We start from the raw sequence: 23,138 nt of genomic DNA, 5'->3' as shown, positions 1-23,138 counted from the left end.
TAAAAAGACAAAAATTAGCCAGGCGTGGTGGCGGGCACCTGTAATCCCAGCTACTCAGGAGGCTGAGACAGGAGAATTGCTTGAACCCAGGAGGTGGAGGTTGCAGTGAGCCAAGATTGCAGCAGTACACTCCAGCCTGGGCGACAGAGTGAGACTCCATCTGAAAAGAACAAAACAAACAAACAAAAATGTTTTATGATATGTGAATTATATCTTAAAAGGCTGTTATTAAAGAGTCGGGGAGTTGTTATCTACGTTCATAACAGTCCTATAACACTGGGCCCCTCAGGAAAGTTTAGCTGAAGAAAAAAATAAGAAGCAACTGGCAAAATAGAACAGTCGCCATCAGCCCTGAGGTGCCTGAACCAACAGAGAGGGCCTCCTGGTCACTGGCACCATCAGTCGGTAAACACCAGGCTTGAGGCTCTGTTGAGCTCAGTGGGGAGGGGATGGAGCAGAAGCTGCGGGTCTCACTTCCTCACGGGGGAGTGACTCTGTGAGGACTAGGCTGGGTGGAGGATTTTGCCCTCCCAGAGGGCTTCCTTTGTGACAGGGGCGTCAGGTGACATTTGGCGCCGTCAAGCTGCATGAATGGCAATGGAGAGGGTGTAAGTGTGTTGAGGTGACCAGAAACTTATGCCGTGATGCTGGTCAAATATGCCTGCGGGAGAGTCTTCTGGGCCACAGCTCAAGTGGTGCCATGGAGTCAGGGCACGAGTCACCGAGCGTGAGGCATGGGTGTCAGGGCTGAGGCTGCCAGGCCAGGTCGGCCTGGGGTTTGGCTCTCCTGGCCTCTCCACGTTCAGGGCTCGCCTCTCTGGCACAGATTCTCCGCCTGATTGGTCCTAAGAACAGTGGGGCCTCTGCAGGGCCTCATGAGTCCTGCCTCAAGAAGCAGTCCAGTTCTGCCTTAAAACTCTCTCTCAGAGTCAGGGTTACAAGTATGAGCATCTGGGTCCAGGGAATAAACTAAGTATATGTTTGGCAAACACTTGCAATTAATGTAATGTTGTTATTGTCCTTTCCTTAGGGTCTGTCATGATCCAGACACTTGGCTACAAGCACAATGTCATGGGCACAACAAAAAGCTGTTTAAAAATAACTGGAATGCAGACACTGTGAAGCCACAGGGCTGGATTTCCTCCTGCTTGTCATCAGTGCCTGGTGGTGGTTATTAATATCTGAGTACCAGGCACTGCACACAAACACTGTTCCTGCCAGGAGGCACCAGGGCTAACCTGGCAGGCTTGGCAGAGGTATGGGTCAGGGAAGGGTGGCCTTGAGGGGAGAATGACTGGGAGAAGTGGGGGAGGGAGGCAACCTGCCTGCTCTGCCTCTTCTGCTCCCTGTGTAAGCAGGACCCAGGGAAGTCCTACAACTGCAGGCTTAGAAAGACAGAGACTGGGAGTGGAGACCTTACTGTGTGAATGGTTGTGGAGAAAGGGCCTGCAGAAAATTTTGAGCAGAAGAAGGTGGAAGATAGTGGGGTGGGTCAGAGGGGCCAGTCTGGCTGCAGTGGGGAATGTCCGTATGTGCGTAAAAATGAGAGGGGAGCAGAGGTGGGGCAGAGGCACGGAGGGGGTCATAATGCTTGCTGAGATAGAGGAAAGACCTACAAAGGAGAGGTGGAGGGATGGAAATGAAGCCTTGGGCCTGCAGGAGGCTACTGGACAGTTTGAAATAACAGGGAAAGAAGTAGGGAAGGGAGGTGGGGGGAAGGCAGGGGAGGGAGGCAGCAGAGGGCCCCCCTCTGCTTCTTTCACTCTGGCTCATATGGGCAGTGACAGGTGGAAGAGCATCCCCACTAGAACCACAGTGGTGCGGGCTCTGGGTCAAACCGCTCGGGTCCAGGTCCAGCTCTGCCACTCACTGTGTGACTGTGGCCAGGTCCTTAGTTTCTCCATGCTCAGACTCCTTGTCTTAGAATGAGGGTTGATCATATTACCTACCTCATAGGTTATGTTTAGGAGGCACCCCACAAATGCTAGTGGCCATGTTTTTTGTTTGTTTTAGAGACAAGGTCTCACCATGTTGCCCAGGTGGGTCTTGAACTCCTGGGCTCAAGTGATCCGCCCACCTCAGCCTCCCAAAGTGCTGGCATTACAGACATGAGCCACCACGCCCGGCATGTATTTGTTATTAATATTATTATACCTGCTACTAGTTAGCTGAGTTTGTTGAACTTAATACAAATCCTTTTTAAAAAGAAATCTAACATTTTACCATTTTTCCTGATGTTGACAGATTTAAATTTTGCTAGTTAGGAAACAAAAAGTGGGAAGTTAGAATGAAAAAAGTAGAAGTAATTCACTGTTAGGGGACCATGGAGGAGTGGGGTGGTCCATGAATCTGAAGTGAGAATGGGAAGGGAACAGAGGCCACGACACAGTCAGAGATCCACCAGAGTCCTCTCAGTGACCTGTGTCCCTCTGGCCAGAGCAAAGGGAAGATGCAGTCCCATAAGATGGGCGGTGCTGGCCAGGTTGCCCTGCAGCCTGCAGATACCTCAGAGCTGGCCTCTGAGTGAAGGCAGGTATTAGAGTTAGAGAAGCACAGCCTCTCCTAACCAGACTGGCTGCTTTGGAGCAGAGAGCTGGGAATAAACCCCAATGAGATGCCACATCATTTCATAAGCAATAATAGCACCTTGAACAATCCCAATTGTTCCCAATCTCATATGAAGAGAGCGGTTCTCCAAACTGCTTCAAATGCAATAGATGCAGATGAAGGCCACTGCAAGACCCTGGCACCTGGTGTCCGCAGGGGCAGGTGACAGCTGGGATGTTTGCAACTTGCCTCTGGCACATGAGGCTCAGCAATCAGTGTGGAAGGGACTTGAATTACAGGGAGAAATCTCACATCTGTGCTGGCATAAAAATACAAGCAGGCAGCCACTCTGACACCTTCCCTGGAACTTCTCCAGTTTCTTCTCTCTGACTTGTCATTCTTGTTGTGAGCCTGTCCTTGGAGTTTGTGTGTAAAATAACAAGTTGCATGATAAAAACAGGAGAGAATGAGGACAAGGTGAGAAGTGGAGTCAACAGTCGCCTGTTCTTCAGATCTCCCATTTTATCAAGCTGAACTCTCTTTCTTCGCTGTCCCCTTCCCATCCCTATGAAATCAGTGCCCACAGGACTGAGCCATTAACAGAGTCGGGAGGTGGAATACGAACTAGGGTCCTGATAGCTCTGCTGTGGATATTGCCAGCTACACTCTGCAGCAGGTCATAGTCGAAATAATCTAGTTCACTTCTTCAGTTGTGTGGTTAAAAAATTGTTTCCAATTTCTCATCCTTGTGAAAAGAGCTTCTGTCTCAGTTTAGGATCCCAGCTCTGCTTCTTCTTTGCTGTGACTTTACTTCTCCAAACCTCAGTTTCCTCATTTGTAAAATGAGGACAATAATATATACCTGGAGAAATACTACTTCCATCTGATTTTAGGGAGATAGATCAAATATCTTACTGCTAGGACGTGGCCAACGGTATTCTCCTTGGAGAGGGGATGAACATGCATTCCTTGTCATTCATGTGTTTACATGGCTCTCGCCATCAAACTTGACCTGTGTCAGTCAACACCAGCAAAGTTCACCCTAAGATGATCACTCTGCCCAAGAAAGGATTTTTGGAAATCAAAGCACTGACTGGTTCAGAAGCAGGAACATCTGGCCACCATTTCTAGTCCCCACCGGTTCCACTTCCGGATTCAAAGTAGCCGTCTGTCTCCTGCCACCCTAGAGGACACACTGGGTATGACTGAGTAGGCAACACCTTCTTGGTTTTTAGGCCTCTAGGGTCATCCTGTCCCCTCTCTGGGGCGTGACTCAAACTAATGCAATTTTGATGAATGAAGCCACTATTTCTTATAAAACCCTCTGGAAGATGATTCCACATGCTCTACCAGATACCTATGCCCATTTCTGAAAGAGCTCACAGGTGGGACGCTGAAGTCAGTCATGAAAATCACCTAGTCTGAATATACTACACTTAAACTTGGCCACAGGAAACTAGAATGGAAATGAAGAGGAGGAGGAGGAGGCACCCTGTAAGAGACTTGGTGTTACTCCATGACAGCTCAGAAATGGAATTCCTGGTGGAAACTGCACCAGGTGCCTTTGGTGAAGTTCTTCATTTCAGCAGTAAATCTAACATCCTACCTGCCGCACAGCCAAGAGGGGCCCACCCAAGGGTAGGAGAGCCATCATTGATCCTTCTTGTTCTGTTTCTCAGAAGTGAGGGGTGCCGGGCATGGTGGCTCATGCCTGTAATCCCAGCACTTTGGGAGGCCGAGGCGGGCAGATCACCTGAGATCTGGAGTTTGAGACAAGCCTGGCCAACATGGTAAAATCCCATTTCTACTAAAAATACAAAATTAGCTGGGCGTGGTAGCACGCACCTGTAATCTCCGTTACTTGGGAGGCTGAGGCAGGAGAATCACTTGAACCTGGGAGGCAGAGGTTGCAGTGAGCCGAGATCGGGCCATTGCACTCCAGCCTGGGCAACAAGAGTGACACTCCATCTCAAAAAAAAAAAAAAAAAAGAAAAAAAAAAAGTGAGGAGAAACTCGTCAAGATGGGGGAAGGGGTTCTTCTTTAGACAGCTGGCTCGGTGGCTGGATTATGAAAGTAATGATTCCACTTTAAGGGCAGAGGGACAGTGTAATTTTATTTTTGTGGTTGATCTAACCTAGATCCTGTTGAAATCAATTTTATCCTGGTCTATACAAAGCAGACATAAAGACACTGGTGAACTTACATTAAATTTTTATAGGATGATGATATGGTTTGGCTCTGTGTCCCTACCCAAATCTGATGTGGAATTTTAATCCCCACATGACAGGAGAGGGGCCTGGTGGGAGGTGACTGGACCATGGGGGCAGTTTCCCCATGCTGTTCTCGTGATAGTGAGGGAGTTCTCACAAGATCTGATGGTTTAAAAGTGTGGCATTTCCCCGGCGTCCTCTCTTTCCTGCTGCCATGCAAGACATGCCTTGCTTCCCCTTCCGCTATGACTGTAAGTTTCCTGAGGCCTCCCCAGCCATGCGGAGCTATGAGTCAATTAAACCTCTTTTCTTTATGAATTACTCAGTCTGAGGTAGTTCTTTATAGCAGAGTGAAAATGGACTAAGACAGAGGATATCAATATTCTTGTAGATCAGTGTCCTTTCTGTGTCAGAATTGGCAATGAGTTGTGCTTAGTTCCTAAATTCCATCTCTCCAGAAGGAAGACCATGAAGAGTAACTGAAAAAGCCCAGCATTGAGACTCAGATAACCCTGGGTTCCAGTCTCAGTACTGTATTACCCAGTACCTTTGGACATGTTAGTTGGCCCCTTAGAGGGGACTTATCTCCCTCATACCACTTCTCATCTGCATCTTCAGAGGCTCAGTATTCTTATCCTCAAATAAGGACAAGAATATCTTCTTGGCAGTGATGTTGTAAAGATTCAATGAGATAATGTATGAGCCTGGCACAGACACTCTCAATAAATGGTACCTTCAAGACTCTTAACAACAAGGCTGGGTATCTGTAACAGGCCTAACTACTCCATGAGCCTTAACAGGACATCTCCATAAGTTGGGCCCAGGAGGCCAAAGTACAGTGCTGCAGGAGACCCAGGCCAAACCAGCAGTCTCAGGGCTACCTGGATGGAGCAAGATGGTGGCTCCTGAAGTTGGAGTGCTGTCAGGGCCAGGGAACAGATGTAGCAATGGACTGCCAGTGGTTTGCTTCATTCTCTTCCTCCAGCAGCTGTAGGCTTGGGCTGCTGGGGCTCTTGCCAGGAGTTGGGGGCTGAGGATCAGGGCAGAGAATGCAGGACGGCCTTGTCCTGCACTTTTGGAATTTGGGTGTTAGCTAATAGGGCTCTCTGGCTGTCCCATTCAGCATTTGTAGAATCTCCTCTTCCTGGTCCCAGGGCCAGACAAGGATATTCTGGGCAGAAAGAAACCATCAGTGTGCATAGGAAGAACAGCAGCTTCTTAATCAGTCCAGGGGACAGAGCCTAAGCTAGAGCGTTATTCTGCTCTCATTTAATTATCAAAATGATTCCTCTTCTTCTGTCCTCCCTGGGGCTGCATGCCCCAGATTCCCTGGGCCCAGTAATTGCCTCTCTGTTAATAGAAATCATCAGTATTTATTACACCAAGTGTGCCAGGCTATTTCAGCTCTTCTTGTAGCAGCATTAAGGCGAACACTTGATAGCATCTCACTCAAGCGACTCTACTTAATAACAAGAGTAAAGGCCCCTGAACCGTTCTCTTTGCTGGGAGAGCTGAGGAGTCATGGTCAGAGCCTAATGAGAGGAGCTGAGGGGCTTTGTGTGGGGTCTGCAACAGGGCCCTGGCATGGCCCTGGGTGAGGAACAGGCACGGGGCTCAGGAACAAGAGACCTGAGCACTCCCACCTTCCCCCAGCAGAAGTCTCCTGAGGGTTTCTGTTCTTCCGTAGGGTACATGACAATGGGTAGTGACTTGAGTTCAAATTCTTGCTCTACCGCTCAGGGCTTGTGAACTTTGGCCTCCTGGAATGCCAGTCTTCTTATCTACAAGCCAAGGAGAATAACATCTACCTCCCAGAGCTGGTGTGAGGATTAAATGAGAAAATAATGTGAAAAGACTCCACTGAGGCTGCCATGGGAGGCATGCTGCAAACATCTCTTCTTCCCTCCCTCCCTCTTTCTTTCCAGGAGCTGCTGCTGTGGGATTGAGAGGGCACGACATAAGTAACTGGGCCGCAACAGTGCCTGGTACGAATGCTGGTTCCTCCCTGCAGCCTCTTCAGCCTCTCTGCATCCAATGATGGATGAACTCACCCAAGACAAGGCTGAGACAGGAGTCTCACAGTCCTGGGGTGCCTGTGTATTTGGGTTGGAAACCAGGCTGGCTGCCACTATAGCTTCCAGACTCCCATGGGCAACGGTGGAGAATCCCTTTCCCCTCTTTAGTCAGTGTAGTGCTCGGGCTCGCTGTCTGCCCATCTCTGTGTCTTTTCAACCCTGCTCAGGGATCCATCTCTGAAGAGGTGGATGCTATGTGTGGCCTCAAGGGGACTGGGCAGGTTTGGAGTGAAATGCAGAGGTAACCTGGCCCCTTCTGATGACCATATCTTCAGGCAGCTGTCTTTAAGGTCCTGGAGTGACTCAGCAGTTCAGGGAGCACAGTTATTGAACACATACTGTGTACTTTCAAGTGAGGCTCAGAGAAGCTCCCAAAGGCCCCAGTCAACAGGGGATGGGAACTGGAGCCCAGGGCCAGCTTATCCAAAGCTCTCTTCACTCCTGTGTGGGTGTCCCGCAAACAGTATTGGAACAATTTATGGAGGGGTTTAAACTGCATCTGTTACACAGAGGGCATTGTTTAGGAAGTTTTGCTAATGTGTAAATATCCAAATGTCGATTCTCTGGTATAACAGGCATGAATGTGTTTTCTGACGGTGTGGCCCCAAGAACACAGGGGTTACTTTGCAGCAGGCTGTGCTACTGGATAGGGAACTGTGGGGTAGGGAAGATGACCAGGGTTTCTGAATGTCAGGATGTTCTCAAGGTTCATAACTCCTAGGTAAGACTAAATCACCATCTTCTCACCAAGGGACCAAAGGACACTGCTCTGCCCCTGTGTCACTGTGCCTGTTCATTCCTGTTTTGTTTTTTTTGATACGGACTCTCGCTCTGTCACCTAGGCTGGAGTGCAATGGTGCAATCTCAGCTCACTGCAACCTCTACTTCCCGAGTTCATGCGATTCTCCTGCCTCAGCCTCCTGAGTAGCTGGGATTACACTCATGTGCCACCATGCCCGGCTAATTTTTATATTTTTAGTAGAGACAGGGTTTTACCATGTTGTCCAGGCTGGTCTTGAACTCCTGACCTCGTGATCCACCCACCTTGGCTTCCCGAAGTGCTGGGATTATAGGCGTGAGCCACCACGCTCAGCATTCCTGTTTGTTATGGGCTATACACTGTGCCCTCAAAAATTCATATGTTGACATCGTAACCCCCAGTACCTCAGAATGTGACCTTCTTTGGAGACAGGATCTTTACAGAGGTAATTAAGTTAAACTGAGATCGTCAGCGTGGGCCCTAATCCAATATGACTGGTGTCTTTGGAGAAATCTGGACAGAGACATGTACAGAGGGAAGACAGCGTGAAGACACAGGCCGGTGACAGCCATCCACAGGCCAAGGAGAGGGGCCTGGAAAGGATCCTTCTCTCAAAGCCCACAGGAGGAACCCACCCTGCTGACACCTTATCTCAGGCCTGCAGCCTCCAGAACTGTGAGACAAGAAACTTCTGTTCTTTAAGTCACCCAGTCTGTGATACTTGTTACAGCAGCCCTAGGAAACTCATAGACTATTCTTTTAATTTTTGCTTGAAATTTAGTATCCCCTCTCCAGTTAGGAAGAAAACGTTGATGTCTTCCTATTCCTGACTGATACTGTTTCCTTCAGATCAGCTTGACAGTTGGTTTTACTGGTGATACTGGACACACTCCAGTAATGGAAAGAGAGAGGCAGAAATGTGGAGAAACTGAGGTAGAGACCAGCAGTGTCAAAGCAACAGGGACAGGAGGTGACATGAAGGGCCACAGCCGCAGGGAGAGACTGGAAGGGGCCATGGGTCTGCACAGGCCTTGGCAGCCACTGGCTGCCCCAGCTCATCTCCAAAATGCCAGATGTGTGTGAGTAATTACAGAGGTTTCCTCTGGGCAGCCTCCCTGGTTGGTTCCTGTCTATCCCTCACAGGCGCATAATGGAATTAAATGTGACTCCACTGCAGTTCTGTGCAGTGACTTATGCCACTGCAGTCAATAAAACCCACTCTTGGAAAGAAACTAGATTACAGGTCAGGAAAGGGTGGGCAGTCGCTGAGCCTCCTCTGATCGTTCCCTGTGGGGAGCCTTCCACATCCCTTCTCTCTTCATTTCTACCAAATTACCCACTAGCTTTGGATTTGTTATTTAGATTGACTTTGCCTCGGTTCCTCTGACATTGATGTGGCACCACAAAATTATGCAGCATGGGATCCAGAGGAGTTTTCAAAGGAGGCATTTTCTCTGACATCTCACTGAAAGTGCCAGCCATGTAAACGTTGAAGGGGGCCTCTGAGCGCAGGCATGGGGGCCCTTGCTCCTGACACCTTCTAGAGGAGGAAAGGTCACGGAGTCTTCAACCAGGGGGTCTTACCTTACATGGGTGAGGATCCACTCCATATGTTTCCAATGTCTGTGCTTTTCTTAAGAAGTTCAGCTCTGATGTTGCTGGTGTCTGACCACTGGAATAAAGAAAATGAGATGGTTTCAAGGTGTCTTGTTCCCACAGGTTCCCCTGAGGTAACTCTCTATGAAGACGTGCTCAGGGTGAGCCACACATCTCAATGTTTCTAGGGTGTGCTCCCTGCTTGGTTCTAGGACCAACTTCAGAGACTCCTGCTAGAGTCTCTGACTGTCTTCAAACATTTTCAGAGTGAGGCAGGCTACATAATGAATTACTTGGGCTGAGTGTGAACAATGGGGAGTGGTGGGGACTGTGCCAGCAGCACCTTAGCTCTGAGATTCCCATTACTGAGAATGCAGGGCCCACTACTTGGGAGGCTGAGGTGGGAGGTGGGAGGATCGCTTGAGCCCAGGAGTGCAAGGTTGCAGTGAGCTATGGTCACAGCCCTGCACTCCACCCTGAGTGACAGAATGAGACCCTGTCTCAAAAAAAAAAAAAAAAAAAAATACTGATTTTTATGTGGTATTTCACAATTTAAAATACTATGGGGTAAAACAAAATACATCTGTAGGCTGGAGGCAGGTCATAGGCTTCTCATATGTGATCTGATCTAGACTGAAATATAAAGAAGGGACTCATATAGCTGGCTGGTGCCACCCAGCCCTCTTCCTTTGCCAAAAGGAAACACAGGGAAGTAGGGTGAGGAGAGGCAGAAGGAGACAGTACTGAGGTCCCATGCTCCACAACAGCTGTCTGTCCATAGGGTGATGACCATGAAAAGGAAAGACACTGAAAAAGGCAGAGATCAGCTCCGGCTCCAGACCATCTGAAGGGGCCTTTGGCATCACCCCTTCCCACTGCCTCTTTAGCAGGTGTGTTGATGGGCTCATTGCAGACCCAGTGGCAGAATCACCATCAGGCTCTTGCCTGGGTCCAGAGCCCTGCAAAGCAGATGTACTTCTATAGATACAGGGTTGGCTCTGGTGAGGAGGGGCGGGCAGCTTGTGAAGTCAACATCTCTGATGGCTGGTGGGCAGGACTGCACGTTGCTCATTTCTAAGCTTATCAGTTGCCTCAGGTGATACGGCCAGGCAGGAAGATAAGCTGGCCCCAAGGAGAAGCAGGCCGGATTCCCCTAGCTTCCCTCTGGAGAGGCATCAGTCAGGCAGCATCTTTATGCGCCAGTCTCGTGCTACTTGCTGGAAAATATACGAAGAAACACAGTATACAGTTTGTGCCCTCAAGAGCCCCTATCACATTGCATAAAGGAAGCATGGATGTATTCTTACATTATGAAGATGAGGCAGGACCTGTGGAAGAAGTACCTGTGGAAGGGGGTATTACTATGAATAAAGACTTCTGCATCCACTAGCGTACCTGAGGCACAGGGAAGGTAAGTTTGGAACATATTTGTGTGGCAAGCAAAGGGCTGGCTAGAGCACTGCTTCCCTTTCCAGGGAGTGTCCTTGTTTGCAGGGGAGTGGGCCCTGGGGGCTCCATTTACCCCTGGAGTTGGCCCAAACCTTCAGGGTCCTCAAAGCGGGCATCATTTCCTGGGGGATCCCCTGCTTTGAACAGCTTTCTGGAAGGCTGTCCCTACTATTCTGATGTCTCCTAAAGCCCTCCAGGCAGTTCCAGCACACCCCTGATCTCTTTGAAGGAACCTTGAGGACACTGCCCCCAACACCACAAGCCCGTGTTTATTCTGATTTTTACCACAAGGGGTCGCTATTCCCTAACAGAGTGACTCGAGGAGCCGCGGGGTCCTGCACCCAGGGAGAGGGGAGGGAAGCATGCAAGATTCCATTTGTTTGGTGTTGCCATTCCGCTGGGAGGGTCAGGAACCCCTCCTGTCACAGAGCGTGGGCAGAGGGGTCTGTTTACAAAGGCGAAGGAGGCTTTGGGTTATATTTGTTGGTAAAATCATTGAGTGAAGGGTTTCTGGGGGCCTGTGGTTAGGGAAGGAACAAGTTGAAGCTTAGTATTAGCCTTAGAAATATCCGGCTGTGCTCCCTGTTGCCAGGCACAGTCTTTCCTCAGAACGGTAGATACACAAACCTTTTAAAATATTTTTTTAAAACTGTAATGTATTATAATGACAACATAACTTTTTATTTTTATTTTTTTGAGACAGGGTCTCGCTCTGTGGCCCAAGCTGGCATGCAGTGGCACGATTCCAGCTCACTGCAACCTCCGCCTCCTGGTTCAAGCGATTCTCATGCCTTAGCCTCCTGAGTAGCTGGTATTACAAGCGTGTGCCACCACATCTGGCTTTATTTATTTACTTTCATTTTTAGTAGAGACAGGGTTTCTGCCATGTTGCCCAGGCTGGTCTCTCGAACTTCTGGCCTCAGGTGATCTGCCCTCCTCCACCTCCCAAAGTGCTGGGATTACAGGTGTGAGCCACTGTGCTTGGCCAACGCTGCATTCTATATCCCTTTTTTTCCTCAGTTTGTCAGTTTGGGGAATCTGTGTTGTACACCAAGTGGAGCCCAGACACCCTACTGCTGCTTTTAAAAATCAGGCTTTGTAGAAAATCCTACTTCATGTGTGTGAAAGGCTGCATTAATGCTGTTTTATGGTATTCAGCATATTCTGGGCAAGGTGAGAGACGCTGAGAAAGATGAGGCACCACACTTGAAGCCACGTCTCCTCCACTTCCCTCTGTGCAAAGTCAGGGACTCCAGAGGGTCCCTGGTGTGGTGGGGGGCCTGAGTTAGGCGGGCCTGAGGACATAGTCCTGAACCAGAGCGCTCCCAAGGCACCCTCAGCATTTATGAATCAGTCCTGCGCACTCCATCCTCTGCTGAGAAGCCACCTGTCACACTGTCACAGACTGAGAGCAGAGGCCTGCCCTTTTTCACATCCTCACTCAACCTCTCCTTTTCCTTTCTTTTTTTTTTTTGAGATGGAGTCTCACTCTGTCACCCAGGCTGGAGTGCAGTGGCGCAACCTCTGCTCACTGCAACCTCTGCCTCCCGGGTTCAAGCTATTCTCCCGCCTCAGCCTCCGGAGTAGCTGGGATTACAGGCACCTGCCATCATGCCCAACTAATTTTTGTATTTTTAGTAGAGATGGGTTTTCACCATGTTGGCCAGGCTGGTCTTGAACTCCCGGCCTCAGGTGATCCACCTGCCTCAACCTCTCAAAGTGCTGAGATTACAGCCATGAGGATACATGATAAAGCACCTGGCCTTTTTCTTTCATCTTTTTTCTCTTATGCAGTTTCCTTTGTGTTTATCTTTTCCTTTTCCCCAGTTCATGCTTTCCTCTGTATCTTCATTAAATATCTTAGTGAGGTAAATGCCTTTCAAAGGCCAATCCCTCTCTGTTTCCCCTATAACACAATTCTCCCTTATCTTTAAAGCTTCAGCCTATATCGCTCTTCTTGGAGTGGGAGCCCACAGGGCTTGTGGCTGTGACTTGTGCTGTCAGTGTCTCACTGACAATGGTACATCCTGGGGTCAGGAAGGCTGGGGAGCATCACTCTGTGTCAGTAAACAGTCTGCGAGAGCAGAGGACACGTCGTGGAGCCTGTGCGCTCAGACTCTGGAGAAGCCACAGTGTTCTGGGCCTAAGTGCCACGTACCTGAGTTCTGTCTTGTGAATCTCGGCAATTTTCCTTTCCAGCTTCTCTGAATGTTTAGGGAAAAACTGGAACTTGGAGCTGTAGCCTTCAGGGTGTTTCCCTGAGTCATAATCCCCAATCTCCGCTTTCAAAAGGAAGGTGGAAGAAAACAATTACGGAGACAGGTAAATCATCATTGACAAAGCAACAAGAGATTAGCACACAGAGCAAAAGCCAAAACACACATCAGATTTACAGGAAACAGTGGATTCTGAGCATGGCTGTCAGCTGGGCAGAGGGCAGGCCCTTCAGGAGCATGTCCACCTTTGTTTTCCCAGGTGCACACATTGGGTTGGCATTCAAGTTTATGCAGAGAGACAGAGAGCTGGCCTTGTGTTCTGAGGTCACGAGTAAATTTACAATGAAAGAGCAGAGGCCTGCACTATGGTCCTCATCCATTCCGCCATGAGAAGAGGGTCTAGGAACAACGTTCTTTGTGGCAGCCCAGGAAATGGTGAGCTTGATCAGAAAGGGAGATCCTCTTGGGCCTCAGCCAGATCAGAGGTCTACATCCTAGTTTGAGGATGTTAGCAGGGACACAGTAAATTGATGAATGAGTTGCGATCCAAATTCAGAACTCAACCCTCAGTTCAAATCAAATCAAATGAATAAATTTGAATAAATATTCATTAAGGGCTGACCAGGTGCCAGGTTCCTTCGAGCGGCCTGCAGAGTGGGAAGCCTGGCTGTAACCAGAAAGTGTCGTTGAGTTCAGAAGCAGCAAGTTCTAAGGCTCATTTCTCAAGTCCCTGCCAGGTGTGAGCCTTTCTTCTCCAGCTATTCACAGAGAGAGTTTATCTAAACCTGATGAGATCTCAGAGCAGTAAACTTTAGGAGGGCAGAAGACCCACGGTACTTTCCACACCCAGGTCAGAATCCAGCTTTTTCCACGTGAAGCTCTCCACAGGAAGGATGGTGGCTATGACAAAAGAAAGAGGAGGCGCCAGCTACTCTGTGGGTGCCCTTTTTCCTTCCCAGGTGAGAGCCACAACCACTTCAGATGTGAAGTCTTGAGAGAGAAGTAAACATTAAGAGGAAAACGTGCCCTCCTCCCATGGCTGAATATTATACTTGTGGCTTGTACTTTCTCACTACAAACCTACTCACTGTGTCTTCCAAATTACTTGGGAACTTCTACTGTTAGCAGGAGACCCAAATATGAAGTCTGGGGTAACCTTGAGCCTTGGAGTCTTTTTTCTTTTGAGACAGAGTCTCATGGCACCCAGACTGGAGTGCAGTGGCATGATCATAGCTCGCTGCAGCCTCGACCTCCTGGGCTCAAGTGATCCGCCCACCTCAGCCTATAGCTGAGACTACAGGTGCCCACCCCAGGCATGGCTAATTTTTTTTTTTTTTGAGACAGAGTTTCGTTCTGTCACCAGGCTGGAGTGCAGTGGCGCGATCTCAGGTTGAAGTGATTCTCCTGCCTCAGCCTCCCGAGTAGCTGGGACTACAGGTGCGCGCCACCACACCCAGCTAATTTTTGTATTTTTAGTAGAGACGGGGTTTCACCATGATGGCCAGGATGGTTTTGATCTCTTGACCTCGTGATCTGCCTGCCTCAGCCTCCCAAAGTTCTGGGGTTACAGGCGTGAGCCACTGCGCCAGGCCTAATTTTTAAATTTTTTGTAGAGATGGGGTTTCACTCTGTTGCCCAGGCTGGTCTCAAACTCCTGGGCTCAAGTGATCTTCCCACCTCAGCCTTCCAAAGTGCTGGAGTAACAGTTGTGAGGCACTGTGCCTGGCCCAGAGTCATTTATATTGATTTTATTTAGAAAGTTCCAAGTGGAAAACATCAATGTTGGACATCAAGTACTTTTTTGAAGAAAAACGAATGATTGGGTAAAACTATAGAAAAGACTAGAGTTTAAGACTAGACTTAGGTCAGGCTAGGCTTTCTCTTTAAAAACAAAAGGGGCATTCAGGAGTTTGAGATCAGCCTGGGCAATGTGGTGAAACCCTATCTCTACAAGAAAATAAAAAATTTAGTTGAGTGTGATGGTGCACACTTGTGGTTCCAGCTACTTGGGAGGTTGAGGTGGGAGGATCACTTGAGCCCAGGAGGTGGAGGTAAGCCAAGATTACGCCACTGCACTCTGGCCTACAGGACAGAGCCAGATCGTGTCCAAAAAAAAAATTTTATATACATATATATATATATATATATGTATCTCTCAAAGGGACATCTTTGGGTATCTTAAGATTATTAAGTACCTGATGGATTCCCCATGTAGATGATTTTAAAAACAGGAGTCTCAGAAGTCAAAGTGGCAATGGGCTAAATTTTACATTCTTTTTTTTTTTTTTTTTTTTTTTTTGAGACGGAGTCTCGCTCTGTCGCCCAGGCTGGAATGCAGTGGTGTGACCTCAGCTCACTGCAAGCTCCCGGGTTCCCGCCATTCTCCTGCCTCAGCCTCCCGAGTAGCTGTGACTACAGGCGCCGCCACCACGCCCGGCTAATTTTTTGTATTTTTTAGTAGAGACGGGGTTTCACCGTGTTAGCCAGGATGGTCTCGATCTCCTGACCTCATGATCCTCCCGTCTTGGCCTCCCAAAGTGCTGGGATAAATTTTACATTCTTAACACAGGCAACCAGCCGTGATATTTCTAGTGCCAGAAGGACTTTAGTTGCTTATTGGCAAGCACTTTCCAAGTTCTCTTCACAAAGTTGCTTCTGGGATTTCCAATTAAGAGTTCAGATTCTTTGGGGGAAACTTCATCATTTTAGTGCTATGGTCCAAAATGATCCAGTAGTAATGGCAGTTTCAGGCCTAGGGTCTAAGAGAAATCTAGGAAGTGGCACTTAAGTGTCTCTGCATCTCAGAAGGGGATATGTGTGAAGAGTGTGTATGTCTCCTACTGTTTTGCAAAAAAAGCCAATCTGGGCATCAGCTGGGTAAGCCTCAACTCTTACTTATTAGCCTGTTAGGAAATGTGCTTGTTACTTGGAAACACTTTCAACTTTGAGCACACTGAACTAAAAGGTTTCTGAAATAGATACTAGAATTCTAAGATGCTTCTTATCTTGGAGATTTGCCTGAGAGGATGGGACAAAAAATCAAGCCTAATTACGCTCTAGAGTCTCAGGGACTTTCTCAACCAGGGGCCCAAGGCAAATGCCTAAAACAGAGTCAGAATGACTTTAAGGGACTGGTAGTAAGATCTTAGGCACACTTTAGGGTTGAGCGTTCAGTGTTTTCTGGCTCTAGGAAATCCAAGCAAAATCCTCTAACTTGACTGGGTGTGGCAGCTCACACCTGTAATACCAGCACTTCAGGAGGCTTAGGCAGGTGGATCACCTGAGATCAGGGGTTCGAGACCAGCCTGGCCAACATGGTGATACTCTGTTTCTACTAAAAACAAAAAAACAATTAGCCAGGCATGGTGGCATGCACCTGTAGTCCCAGCTACTCAGGAGGCTGAGACAGGAGAACAGCTTGAACCTGGGGGGTGGAGGTTGCAGTGAGCAGAGATTGAACCTCTGCACTCCAGACTAGGTGACACAGCGAGACTCTGTCTCAAAAAACAAAACAAAACAAAACAAAAAACAACAACAAAAAACCCCTCTAACTTGAACTCTGTTTCAAGTTAGATGTTTGTTTGTTTATGTATTTATTTATTTGGAGATGGAGTCTTGGTCTGTTGCGCAGGCTGGAGTGCAGTGGTGTGATCTCGGCTCACTGCAACTGCCACCTCCTGGGTTCAAGCAATTCTTGCACCTCGGCCTCCCAAGTAGCTGGGACTACAGGTGTGTGCCACCACACTGGCTAACTTTTGTATTTTTAGTAGAGACGGGGTTTCACCATGTTGGCCAGGCTGGTCTCGAACTCCTAACCTCAGGTGATCTGCCCACCTCAGCCTCCCAAAGTCCTACGATTACAAGCGTGAGCCATAGCACCTGGCCTAGATACTGGTTAGATTCAAGAAGGAGTCATCAGTGGTAACTGAAAATAATGTAATCAGTACTTGGCATGAAAAGCAAAATTATCCTGTCAAAAGTCATTACCTTGAAGGATGTAAGCTGCTAACAAGGCAGCATCTGATGTTTTACAGAGGAGTCGGCCGTGGTAGAGATCCCTTTTGATCTGGAGGAAGACTAAATACCTGGAGAGAAAACAGAGAATGAACTATAAAAAGATTTCTTTGATTGCTTTAAAGATAAAAATACGTGATGTAAGCCTATCAAAATCTTTGTCAGAATACTTCTACTACATTAAAAAAAAATCTTAAAACATATTGTAGAACAAATACATTCTCCATTTCCCTGGAAACTCTTTCAAGTACTTTGCCCTAAACTGACTTGAGGTTCAGTTCAAAATATGTCAGTTTCCTCCTGTAGCTCAAAACAGAAATGGCTGTTTCCTGGTAAAACCATCACCCCCCAGTGCTGGGCTTTGGAAGGAGCCAGCCCCAGTTGGTCTGGTGCCGAAAAAGAAAACTATGCCATCAGAGACTGGCAAACTGGGCCCTTCTCTGCCTTGGATGCTGGCTGATGTTCCTTCTTAAGTAGAATGGCTGGTGAAGGAACTAGCCCAGGAAGAGTTCAGTCTCAACTTGCCAAGAGAATCTGTCCATATGTGGAAACAGCCTGCAGTTACCAAGGTCAACCAGACCTTTGAAATGGAATAAAGTGTAAGAAGACTAAGTCGGCCAGGCACTGTGGGTCACGCCTGTAATCCCAGCACCTTGGGAGGCCGAGGCGGGCAGATTATGAGGTCAGGAGATCAAGGCCGTCCTGGCTAACCAGTGAAACCCAGTCTCTACTAAAATATATAAAAAATTAGCCGGGCGTGGTGGCAGGTGCCTATAGTCCCAGCTACTCGGGAGGCTGAGGCAGGAGAATGGCCTGAACCCAGAAGGTGGAGCTTGCAGTGAGCCGAGATCGCACCACTGCACTCCAGCCTGGAGGACAGAGTGAGATTGTCTCAAAAAACAAAACAAAACAAAACGTAAAAAAAAAAAAAGACTGAGCCAAGATTGTGCCACTGCACTCTAGCTTGAGCAATTGGAGAGACCCGGTCTCAAAAAAGATGCAACAAGGGGCACTGGTGAAGGAAGCATACAAATGAAGCAGAAACCTGGGACCAGCACCTCTTTAAATACAGAAAGCTGTTGCCTCAGGTGGAAGCAGGATATCAAAAACAAGAGCAAACAGTAGCTGACAGGTATTGAGGGCTTACGATCTGCCAGTCTGGGTGTTACACACTTTACATGCAATATCTTATTTAATGCTCACATAACACTTTGAGATAGGTATATTATCCCCATTATTCCAGATAGAGAAGCTGAGGCTTTAGTGATTTTCTCATGGATATACAACTAAGTGGAAGAGCCAGGATTCAACTTCAGCACTGTGAGACCCCTGAACTTGGCTCTTCATCACTATGATATTCTGCCCTCCTTGTGTGTCCGGAATTGGTGGGTTCTTGGTCTCGCTGACTTCAAGAATGAATCCGCAGACTCTCACGGTGAGCGTTACAGTTCTTAAAGATGGTCTGTCCCCAGTTTGTTCCTTCAGACCTTCAGATGTGTCTGGAGCTTCTTCCTTCTGATGCGTTGGTGGTCTCGGTGGCTTCAGGAGTGAAGCTGCAGACCTTTGTGGTGAGTGTTACAACTCATAAAGGCAGTGTGGACCCAAAGAGTGAGCAGCAGCAAGATTTAGTGCAAAGAGCGAAAGAACAAAGCTACCCAGGTGTGGAAGGGGACCCAGCCAGTTGCCGCTGCGGGCTCTGGCAGCCTGCTTTTCTTCCCTTATCTGACCCCACCCACATCCTGCTGATTGGTCCATTTTACAGGAGCTGATTGATCTATTTTACAGAGAGCTGATTGGTCCGTTTTGACAGTGTGCTGATTGGTGCGTTTACAATCCTTGAGCTAGACACAGAGTGCTAGAGGGAAAAGTTCTCCAAGTCCCCACTAGGTTAGCTAGACACAGAGTATTGATTGGTGTATTTACAAACCCTAAGCTAGACAGAGTGCTAATTGGTGTATTTACGATCCTCTAGCTAGACATAGAAGTTCTCCAGGTCCCCACCAGATTAGCTAGATACAGAGTGCTGATTGGTGCACATACAATCCTCTGGCTAGATATAAAAGTTCTCCAAGTCCCCATGTGCTCAGGAGCCCAGCTGGCTTCACCTAGTGGATCGTGCACCCGGGCTGCAGGCGGAGCTGCCCGCCAGTCCCAAGCTGCACTTGCACTCCTCACCTCTTGGGCTGTTGATGGGACCGGGCACCACGGAGCAGGGGGTGGTGCTTGTCGGGGAGGCTTGGTCCGCTCAGGAGCCCACCGCAGTGGGGGAGCTGGGACATGGCCCGCTGCAGGTACCCAGCCCTGCCCCGTGGGTAGGCAGCTAAGAATTTGAGTGCAGCGCCAGTGGGCCAGCACTGCTGGGGGACCCGGCCCAACCTCCGCAGCTGCTGGCCCGGGTGCTAAGCCCCTCACTGCCCTAGGCCGGCAGTGTCGGCCGGCCACTCCTTGTGCGGGGGCCCGCTGCGCTGGAGCCCGTGCCCGCCGGAACTCGCAATGGCCCAGGAGCACCGCGTGCAGCCCCGGTTCCTGCCCGCGCCTCTGCCTCCACACCTCCCCACAAGCAGAGGGAGGCGGCTCCGGCCTCAGCCAGCCCAGAGAGGGGCTCCCACAGTGCTGTGGCAGGCTGAAGGGCTTGTCAAGTGCCGCCAGAGTGGACCCCGAGGCCGAGGAGGCGCTGAGAGTGAGGGCTGCTAGCACATTGTCACCTCTCACTTGCACTATAAATGCTTTGCAGTTTCACTAGTTGGATGGACCCTGTCACAGTGGAATGGAATTGATGACTTTCCATTTTGAAATGTCTTCACAAGGAGTGTGGTCTTCATTGCTCTTCTTAGAAGACCTGTAAGATTATTAGGAGCATCAATCCCTTGAGTGGGTCACCTACCATGGTGGTTCCTTGGCCAGGGAGCATTTCTGGTGATTTAAAAATATTTCCACAGATTCTTTGATAATCCTAATTTCATGAGGTAGAGCTTAATTCCTTCTCTTTGAGTGTGGCTTAGACTTGGTGACTCACTTCTATCAACAGAATAAAGCATGAATGAGTGTCTGACTTCTAAGGTCATAAAGTCATTGCAGCTTCCTCCTTGTTCTCTTGCCCTTGGATCACTCGTTCTTCTTGAGGTTGCTTCAGCATTCCTATAGAAAGGTCCATGTGGTGAGGAACTGGGGCCTTTGCCAACAGCCAGCAAGGAACTGAGGCTTTCGGCCAACAGCCATTTGAGTGCCCCATCGTGGAAATGAAGTCCCCAGCTCCAGTCAAGCCTGTGGATCACTGTAGCCCCAGCCAACCTCCTGACTGCAACCTCGTGACTGACCCTGAGCCAGAACCACCCAGCTAAGCTGCTCTTGAATTCCTGACCCACAGACAATACTCTGAGACACTTAAATGCTTGCTATTTTAAGTTAACTTTTATGATGCAGCATCCCTAGGGGAGTAATGAAAATGTAGTAAAATTCCTTTAAATTCTAACAGTCTGAACCAAAAAGAAACTGACCCCTTCCTGGATAATTGGAGGTTTCCATTGTTTCTGTTTTCAGGCTGAAGAATAAAATAGAGGATTCCGTGTCCACTTGACCATGTAAAAATGCTCAAGAGGAAGAGGGCTGTTGATGGTGCAACTTCCAGGAGGTGGTAGGAAGGGGTCCTAGCAGGTAACTCTGAGAGGCTCAGGCTTGGAGATTCATGCAGTTAACAGAAATGAGGGAGCAACCAAGCCTTCTTCTCTCTTCAGGGCTTACTACTCAAAGTGTAGCCCACATATCAGGGGTATCAGCATCACTTGAGAGCTTATTGGAGATGAAGAATATAGGCCCATCCTACACTTACACCTACACCTTTTAACAAGATCCCCAGGTGATTTGTGTATAGATTAAAATTTAAGAAGCTGTCCTAAGAAAATTCAAAAGCAACCTTGTAACCACAGCAGGATGGACTGCCTTCCTCAGACCAAAGGGAAGGTGAGTCTTAGTCTGGAAGTTAATAAGAACCCATCCTCTCACTCCCATCAACCCTACTCTGCCCAAATGTTTGCCAAGAAAAACTAAAGGAAAAAAGATATGTAGAGTGAATAATTAAGATGGATCTACCAAATCAAGCTTGTCTTCACTCTGCTTCCCACAGTGAAATGCCACACGGTGTGTGGGAGACAGTGAGTGAGCACTTCTCTGCCTCTCACTGTTCCAACTCCCACCTTCCACAGGCTTCAGCAGGATGTGGATGCAAACCTTTTGCCCCTTACTGATCACTCCCTGGACCTGGATTCATGCATCATGTCTTCCATGTTTCTCTGCTTGTCTGTGTCCAAAATTCAGGGACTGTACATATTGGACTAAAGGAGATATTGCAAAGGGATAATATGGATAATATGGCTCTGGGCAGTGATTCTCAACGTGGCAGAGAGGGGAACATCTTCCAGGGGGAGCCCGTCAGAATCCATATGTGTCGGGGGTGCTCCTGTGGTTTGAAAAGGCCCCTTTGGGCCGGGCGCGGTGGCTCACACCTGTAATCCCAGCACTTTGGGAGGTCGAGGTGGGTGGATCACCTGAGGTCAGGAATTCGAGACCACCGTGGCCAACATGGTGAAACCCTGTCTCTACTAAAAAAAAAAAAAAAAAAAAAAAAAAATTAGCCAGGCATGGTGGTGTAGGCCTGTAATCCCAATTACTTGGGAGAGGCTGAGGCTGTAGAATCACTTGAACCCGGGAGGCAGAGGTGGCAGCGAGCCAAAATCGCACCACTGCACTCCAGCCTGGGCGACAAGAGCAAAACTCCATCTCAAATAAAAAAAGAAAAGAAAGAAAAAAGAAAAGTCCTGTTTAAAGTTTCCGATTTGCTCCCCTTCTCCTCCCACCCAAAGGAACATGATCCTGCTCACAGTGAGAACCACTGTCTTTCCAAGGCATCATTATCGATGGCAGGTAATGGCCTCAGGTGAACTGGAATGGACGCAAGGCTTTCCACTGCTGGGCCGGGTTCCTTTTGATTTCTGGTGATAAAAACAGCTGCAGGGAGGTTAAAGGCAAGGCCACGGGGCATTCTCAGACAATGTCATAGAACTAGATGGGAAGAGGGAAAAGGGTACACCAGTAGCCTTAAGAAACAAACCATAGTTGAGGACAAGAGGAGATGAGCTCATGAAAGAATCAACTGACAGCTTCAAGAGAGCGAGCGAGCTGCACCGGGGCTCCCCATCCCCTTTCTGCCACAGTGGCTTCCATCAAGCTTTGTGTTTGGTTCATTTAAGGAGATAACCAGTGACTCAGTGTTGTTGGTGGAAATATATTCCACATGACTCATAGCATCCTTAGACCCATTCACAAGAGACCCTGGTATGTTCTCCCCGGCCACACAAGGGCCTAAGGAAGACTATCTTGTTGCCTGAGGCACTATCTCCAGGGCCACTGTGTGTTGCCAGGCAAGGGATCAGCCTGCTGGAGCTGCCCAGTGCAGCCCTCCTGAATCTCTGAACCTCAGAACATTTCATAGCCAAGGAAATAGAAGTCTAGAGATGGAGAGTGACTTATTTGAGGTAACACAGCAATCAGAATCCAGGCCTTCTGCCTCAGCCCAGTGCCTTTTCTAGCCCCATGGTAATTCACTCAGTTATCAGATTAGTCCTCATCCAAGTCAGGAGAACCCTTTGTCATCAGAGAGAAATTCTTACTGGGACCAAGGGAGAAATCAGTTCTAGACCAGATTTAGGAGAACAAGCTTGCTTCTGAGGAAACTGGGTTTTTGGTTTTTAAACTCTGCTGATCTCTTTCTGGCCTCAGAGAGGCTTTACCTCACCTCCATTTTTGTTTGAATGCTAGTGCTGTCCTAAATTGATTGGAGTGTGAATCAGGACAGAATGAGCAAAAGCCTGCAAGATGCCAGGGAAAACCTGAGCTTTTGTGTAACGCGAACATCTCTCCAGGGTGTTGGCTTTGGCGTAAGGCTGTCTGTTCTCCCAGGGTGGGGATGAGCCCACAGGCATTTCCAGAGTTTAAGGCTGTGAACTATGGAAAGCACTGGAGGCTCCTGGAGAGTTTTTTCCAGAAGATCTTTGGCCTCACCTTCCCTTCAAATAGATTCTTTTTCAAAGGGATTCTTTCCTTCAAATAGCTTCCTCTATTTACTGTTTCCTTTTTCCTGACTATAATTATAGTCAGGTTTTAGTACGTCTTCCTCCCCCATATTAGACTATAAGCTCCTTGAAGTCAGAGACTATGTTGTATTTACTTTTAATATTCTTCAAGAGAGCCTAAACATCCTGTGCCTAGCTTATC

General features: G+C 48.4%; 1 protein-coding gene across 5 annotated transcripts in view; it reads right to left on the bottom strand.

Annotated features, from left to right (window-relative positions):
* Positions 1–23,138, bottom strand: part of FRMD5 (FERM domain containing 5) — a 339,227-nt gene that overhangs the window by 22,471 nt on the left and 293,618 nt on the right. For all 5 annotated transcript variants that reach the window (XM_009210057.3, XM_009210059.4, XM_009210056.4 and 2 more), the window contains 3 exons: positions 16,842–16,939; positions 12,797–12,920; positions 9,178–9,265 (listed from right to left, as the gene is read on the bottom strand). In XM_009210057.3, coding sequence (XP_009208321.2) covers positions 9,178–9,265; positions 12,797–12,920; positions 16,842–16,939 — 310 coding nt within the window. The remainder of the gene's footprint in view (positions 1–9,177; positions 9,266–12,796; positions 12,921–16,841; positions 16,940–23,138) is intronic.

This window comes from Papio anubis, chromosome 7 (genome assembly GCF_008728515.1).
Source record: "Papio anubis isolate 15944 chromosome 7, Panubis1.0, whole genome shotgun sequence".
NCBI lineage: Eukaryota > Metazoa > Chordata > Mammalia > Primates > Cercopithecidae > Papio > Papio anubis.
The sequence above is the reverse complement of the archived record's forward strand: the minus strand, read 5'-3'. Positions and strand labels throughout refer to the sequence as shown.